Source organism: Etheostoma spectabile, chromosome 13 (genome assembly GCF_008692095.1).
Source record: "Etheostoma spectabile isolate EspeVRDwgs_2016 chromosome 13, UIUC_Espe_1.0, whole genome shotgun sequence".
In the NCBI taxonomy this organism is placed as follows: domain Eukaryota; kingdom Metazoa; phylum Chordata; class Actinopteri; order Perciformes; family Percidae; genus Etheostoma; species Etheostoma spectabile.
Genome location: NC_045745.1, coordinates 4421058 through 4428046, shown reverse-complemented (window position 1 = coordinate 4428046; position 6989 = coordinate 4421058). Strand labels below are relative to the sequence as shown.

Below are 6989 nucleotides of genomic sequence, written 5' to 3'. Positions count from 1 at the left end.
CCTCTCTTAGTTTGTCTTGCGTTCCCCCCCTCCACTTCAAAACCGCGTTGGGTGGAGGTTGCGTGGCGCACTGCCTTTACTTTAGATCCACAGATGCCGCTTACGCGCTCCGCAGATCGGTCGCTGTAGATGTGAAAAACATCCAGAGACGATGTCCAGGTTCATTAAGGTGAGCGAAAACAATGTCCAGTGACTTTCTATCTGTTTTATGTGGCAATACGGCAGCAGGCGTGGAGGATAAATGCGTTATTACGCAGCTACTGCAGCTTTTGTCAACTTTGTGATGCAAGAACAGCTCATGTCCACTTCAAAATAAATGTAAAAATGTATTCCTTTCTTTCCAACAGATGGCTGGTTCTGCAGCTCACACTTGTGGACTATTCCTGGATTACAGCAGAAAGACTTCTTTACTCCTCTGGGACTAGAAGCAGTGTTGTGGGGGACCGTCTTGTGTAATGTTCAGCCTGCAGGTTTTAGTCATTTAACACACTTTGCTGAGATGAATACGTTGTACATCGTGATTGAAGTAGCAATTGCTGTTCTCTCCATATCTGGCAACGTGCTGGTTTGCTGGGCTGTCGCGATCAACACCACTTTGAAGAACGCCACCAACTATTTTCTGGTGTCCCTGGCTGTGGCTGATATTCTGGTGGGTTGCCTCGCCATCCCCTTTGCCATAACCATCAGCGTCGGCATACATCTGGACTTCTATGGATGCCTCTTCCTGGCCTGTTTTGTCTTGGTACTGACACAGAGCTCCATCTTCAGCCTTCTTGCTATTGCCATTGACAGATATCTGGCCGTCAAAATCCCTCTGAGGTGAGTTTGTTTTTGTTATCACTGCTGTGGAATTAATTTGAAAATTCTTCAGCTGATGAAAGTTGATTTTCCTATTTGCATAATAATGAAGTGAAGTTGGTGAAGTGAACCAATGACTGTAACTTAAATTGAAAGTGTCCTGGCTGAATAATCGCTTGGTAATACACAGTACAACTCCAAAGATAAGTCCATTAGTTGTCAACTATTAAATTAATCACCAACTATATTGAAAATTGATAAATCAGTTTAAGTCCTTTTTATTTCTGAAAGAATTCTCTGATTCCAGCTTCTTAACTGTGAATATTTTCTAGTTTCTTCACTCCTCTGTGACAGTAAACTGAATATATTTGAGTTGTGGACAAAACGAGACAATTTAGATGTTATCTTGGGCTTTGGAAAACACAGATTGACACTTTTCACCATTTTCTAACGTTTTATAGACAAAACCAGCCGATTAATTGAAAAAATAACCGAAAGATGAGTTAAAAATGAAAACAATTATGAATTAATACGGTACACAGTGTGCTAAATAAGCAGAAAAAACACTGAGTTCCTTTTTTCACCCTGTCCTTTATAAAAAGAGCCCTAACTACCACGTGACTTATATGTTCCCCCTATGGAACAAACTGAATTCAGTATCCGGAAGATCAGTAGCAGCTCTTCCCATGAATCCGTTTTCTGTGGAACTTAATGCCTTGTGTAAATATAGCACGGTCGGCATCTAAACTTGGAATGATAATCAGGTAATACCTCGCTAAACCTTAATTCAATCCGGGGTTAGAGACAGATTTAGCCAAAACTTTGAAGGGATTGTTTTATCACCTTAATTGAATAATCTAAAGACTTCAGGTCACTGTACGCCCCCTTTTACAGTTTGTAAAAGATACAAACTGTTGATGTGACACACCAGGAGAAGCCACGGATCAATACTTGACCACAGTGTCACTTCCATCGATCCGGTAGGCAAAGGCCACGGAGCTGTGCAGCCTCCGCAGTCTGCCTGAGGGGACAGAGACGAGCACAGGAGGAGACATGCGGTCCTGCTTTGACATTTCTGTGAACTGAATAATACGCGTTTTGTTATCAGACGGGAATTTTTCTGTTTCTATGTGGTGTTGTTTTTGGCATTTCACCACGTCAGAGAGTTGGTTTTTCTTCTCAATGGCAATACTCACTGCAGGGATTACTGTGGCCGCTGGCTGTGCTGTCATGTCCATCAAGCTCAACTGCTGACAAGAAAGGACAGTTTGACACTAATAACAATACATTTAATTTGTAATGCACTTTATATTTACACAAATCCCAAAGTGCTACATGATAAAACAGATAAATGCTGAAAATGTGGTTTTTTTGTAAGTCTTGGATACAAGTTGTCCCCCACCAACCAAGTGGCTCGTAAAATCCACAGTTGTGCTTCTGTATTTGACTTACAGATGGAAAACAAACCTCAATCCACCTCCTCACACAGAAAACACAGACCTTAACTGCCTCGTAACCAAGGACACACTGTAAAAAAAAAAGAATTCAACACATTTTATAGTTTCCTCTGAAAGCCCAGCCTCGCAACACACGATAATAACCCAACGCGTACTGTATGCTCAGCTCAAATTACATGTCCACAGCGATGGCTGGTGTGTGTGTTTGCGCGTGTGTGTGTGTGTGTACGTGTGTTTGGCCAGTCCGCAGGCCTTTGAGGCTCTCAGATCAATGTGTTTTCACAGATGGTTTTAGTGGATGTGAAAGGCCAAACCAGATGTTTTTAGCCCCATGAGATGACAGCCGCCCACTCAGTGCTCTTTTCAAGCCCCCGTCTTCCCTGTTTGACGTTCTCAGAAGAAAAAAAAATCCCTCTAGTCATTTTGTCCCTCTGTTCTGTTGGGGCTTTAAAATAACCTTTGGCACATCAGAGAATTCAAAGGGTCGTCCCCACATACACCAGCAGCACTGGCTCGGTGCGGGCGGGAAAAGCGAGCAACGTCATTTCATGAACAGTTTAGGAGACTTCCTTTCTTCCTTTGAGGACATGTAGTCGGTATGATACCAGCCCGTCCTGCTTTAGCTTTTTACATATACATGTAGGAAAGATGACATCTGATACACATTAAAAATAAAAATGAAAAACCACATCAAAGTGACGGGAACACAGAGTCAAGGTGGAACTAGGCTTCACTGGGCAGACACAGTGAGGCATGCACCAGCCTCACGCTTTAAAGAAGCAGACATTACCCACGACAACAGTGATCCGCTGTGGAGACTAGACAAGAAAGTGCAGTGTGCTGTCTGATAAATGAGGTTAACATTGGTTATGAATGTGTTTAGGATCCCCAGTCATGTTATGTTTTAGGAATGGATATCGTTGATTTATGACTGAGTTTTTCGGCTTGTCTTGAAAATAAAATCTCAAGATTTCCACAGACATTTATCCCAAACCCATCTGTTGAGTTAGACACTCAATTAAAAAAGCAAATTTCTCAACATGTCAAACTATTCCTTTAATAATCAGACCCTTACCATTTGTTTTACTTTTTTGTATGGACTCAGTGAACAGTATGTGTGAAGAGTTCCCATTCTGACATGGTTAGTATGACAGCATCTGCATTGGTGATGTTTCCCCTCTCATTCACTCAGGTTTGTTCTTTAATTTGTCAACCTGTCTATATATCTGTTAGAGCATCTTCAAACTTGTGTTTCAATGTTTCACACTAAGAGCTGTCAAACTGGAAAGTTGTGCTGGTTTAGTGTTCTGCTGTTAAGCCAAAAACAGCCTCGATTTTCGAAAAAAAAAGAGGAAACTGCCTAGTATTTCATACTCCAAAAATAGATTTTGAGGCGTCACTTTAGTAATGAGTCAAGAAGAGAACCAAAGGACCAAAATGAGACAAGCGTTGTTGAGCTTGACAGCAAGACAGTGTTACACACCGGGAAAACAAGTCCATATTTCCCATGAAATGTACAGAGATATTATATCTACAGTCTATTTACCCTTCCCTCTCCTGTCAAAACAATGAATGCATAATCTTAATCGGACCGTGAAAGCTAATCCTTATCTGTGTTTACATGGTTTTATTAGCGTGCCTTTACCATGTTACACAACTTGGGGTTTTTCTTCGCCCACAAATACAATTCATAATGCAAATGTTCAGCTCTGTTTGCACACACACTGACAAACTAGATAAAAAAAAAATCCCTTTCACACTGATTTCAGTGTGAATGTCCACCTGTTGGGCTGTTTAAAGCAGAGCTGCGGACACTGCCGGACATGTGAGCGGAGGTGGTGAGCGGCCAGAATGTGTGTGTGTGTGTGGCCTGGCAGAGGTCTGTGGCCCCAGGCGGAAGCACAGCGACAGAGAGAAGAGAAAGGGATGTATGGAGAATGGAGCAGGGGAAGAAAGCAAAACAAAGATAGATGCCAGCGTGCTGTCGTCATGCCAGAACTAATCCATTCAGCCGCTCGCCCGTTCCCTGCCTCCAAACAGACAGAGAGGGTGGGAGGTGATGTGCAGGAGTTGGACACTGGGAAATGGAGCCTGTGTGGCCTGCTGAACTTGGAATTGACAGCTAGAGGGAGTAGAAGATGGAGAGGAACAGGGAAAATGTGTGGAAACGTGACAAGCTCTGGAGCTTCCTCTCCTCCCTCTGTTTTATTCATGCCCCCCCCCGGGCGACCCGCTCACCTCCCTGCAGAGGCTCGCAGGACAGAGGCGCAGATGGCATGCCACTGATGAATAATTCACTGTTGGGAATGTTACAGTTATTATAACTGGGCTGTAGACTGGGCTAATGTTAATAAGTGCCCTTACAGTGGGATGGTATTTAATTTACTAGGTAATTCTCGGCATCTGAAACCAGACTTTAAAAACCCACTTCCTGTCGGTGCTATCAAACTCAGAGGGAATTGGTGCCAGTTGAACCCACTTCCTCATAGCCTGGCTTCATTCTCATCTCATGCAGCCTCTTCTGGGATGGTTTTATTTTATGGTTTTATTATTATGTCGTCGCGTCGTCTGTCCGTCTTTTCCATTCCTGTGATTGTGCTATCTCTGGAAACACAGGAAGGAATTTCCTCTGGCTCAAAAGTCTAGTTGGACTCGAGGATGAACTGATGATGATGATCATGACCTCATAAAATGTGTTTTTGGCCATAACTCAAGAATTCCTACACTTATTATGACAACATTTCACAGATTTGTCTAATGGGATGAAATGATAAACTGATGATATTTTACATCCTCAACTTCACTGTGACATCATTATGTCATGCAAAAAAGCTTTTCTGGCTATTATTTAACGCCATAACTCAGGATGAGAGTTAAGATCACATTAAAAAAAACAAAAAAACAATATCCCTATCCCCATGTACATTCAAAGACTTATTGCTTGCTGTAACTATTCCTTGTGTCCACAGTGGCCGTGAAAAGATGCCTTCATAATTCAAATCAAATGTAAGTGATGGGGGACAAAACCCACAGCCGTCGTTAATATGCTAATATTGGAGTAACGTATGGGGGGGGGGGGGGGGGGGGGGGGGGGGGGGGGGTGTGCTTCACAGCCTGTATGGAAAACAATTAAAACTAATAATTATATAGGCCTACACACAGGCATGTGAGTATTGTAGTAAGACATATTCAGTTTTTTACTTTTTTTTTTACCATATGTAAGCTAACCTTTGGTCAAAATCACGATAATCTATAAAATATGGCGAGGTATTTAACTGATCATCATTACAACTGCAAAAGTCCCATTTGAAGTGATTGTATGGTGTGATCATGAACTGTGCAGCTGTAGACAGATTCTTTGTTGTAGACTGGCCTGTGTGTGTATGTGGTGTGTGTGTGTGTGGTGTGAGTGCATGTCAGTATGAGTATGAGTCACTACCATGTGATCGCTCGTCTGAATCACTTTGAGGAAACAGCCCATGTTGCTTCGAGCGCTGTTGTATGACATGCGGGAGCAGTTTTATGAGTCACCCTTTCATCTCCATACGCAGCCTCCGTGCACCTGCCGCTCATCATTTCATACCACGTTTCAGCGAGGCGATAGCTTTATGTGCTGAATTAGTTTAAATTTGATCAATCTCACCCTTCACCGTTTCAGTGAGTAAAAAACATGAGATCGTACTAGTATTACAGAACAGGCATAAAACTGGAAAAAAGCCCAAAGCCAAAATATTACAAAAGTGAAAATGTCTTTCAGTGCTGTTTCATATTCCGGTCCTCATGCTGTATTCATGGGGCTGTTTACAGTCTCTGAACACAGGACGTTGAGCGCAGCGGGTTGGCAGATGTGAGCAGACTTAATGCTTTCATTTAGCAGCTGATAATGTGCTCGGGTGCAACATCACAATAAGCCTGTTAAGTCTGTTAGGGTTGCAGTCTGTATTTTAACAAAAAATGGAAATTATGTGGAAAGCAATATACAGTGGGGCTCGAAAGTTTGGGCACCCCAGGTAAAGATTTGTATTAATGTGCATAAAGAAGCCAAGAAAAGATGGAAAAATCTCCAAAAGTCACCAAATGACAGATTAGACATTCTTATTATATGTCACAGAAAGTTAGATTTTACTTCCATGACTTATACTTTCAAAATAACAGAAAACAAAAAATGGCATCTGCAAAAGTTGACACTGACACTGTCAGGTCTCAGCTTTCCAAAGGGGGGGGGGGGGGGGGGGGGGGGGGGGGTGCAGCTAGAAACTCTGCAGGGTGCCCAAACCTTTGCAGACACCATTTGTTTGTTTTCTGTTATTTTGAAAGTGTAAATGATGGAAATAAAATCTAACTTTTTGTGACATATTATACAAATGTCTAATCTGTCATTTGATGCCTTTTGGAGATCTTTACATCTTTTCTTGGCTTCTTTATGCACATTAATACAACTTTTTACCTGGGGTGGCCAAACATTCGAGCCCCACTTTTGGATGTGACTTCCTTAATCTATCTAGTTATTTTTATTTGGGGCATGGAGTTTCCACTGGTCCAGGATTATTATATAATACTGTTTAAAAGAGCTGTATTTTTGTGTTTTGTTGTGTATGTTTTTAGCCTTGCAAGCAGAGTGGCTCTATAAATAGTCTGTCAGTTGTAGTCTCGTTTTGCCAGACCACCCACACGCGGAGGGGACGGTCTGGCTAGTCCACACAGCATTCTGGGATGGGAGAACAATGTGCTCTG

General features: G+C 42.3%; 1 protein-coding gene across 1 annotated transcript in view; it reads left to right on the top strand.

The window, feature by feature from the left end:
- The first annotated feature begins 350 nt into the window (after positions 1-350).
- The window catches only part of adora2b (adenosine A2b receptor), a 10202-nt gene continuing 3563 nt past the window's right edge, over positions 351-6989 (top strand). Inside the window, exon 1 of the mRNA XM_032533849.1 lies at positions 351-819. Within this exon, the coding sequence (XP_032389740.1) occupies positions 500-819 (320 nt within the window). The 5' untranslated portion in view covers positions 351-499. The remainder of the gene's footprint in view (positions 820-6989) is intronic.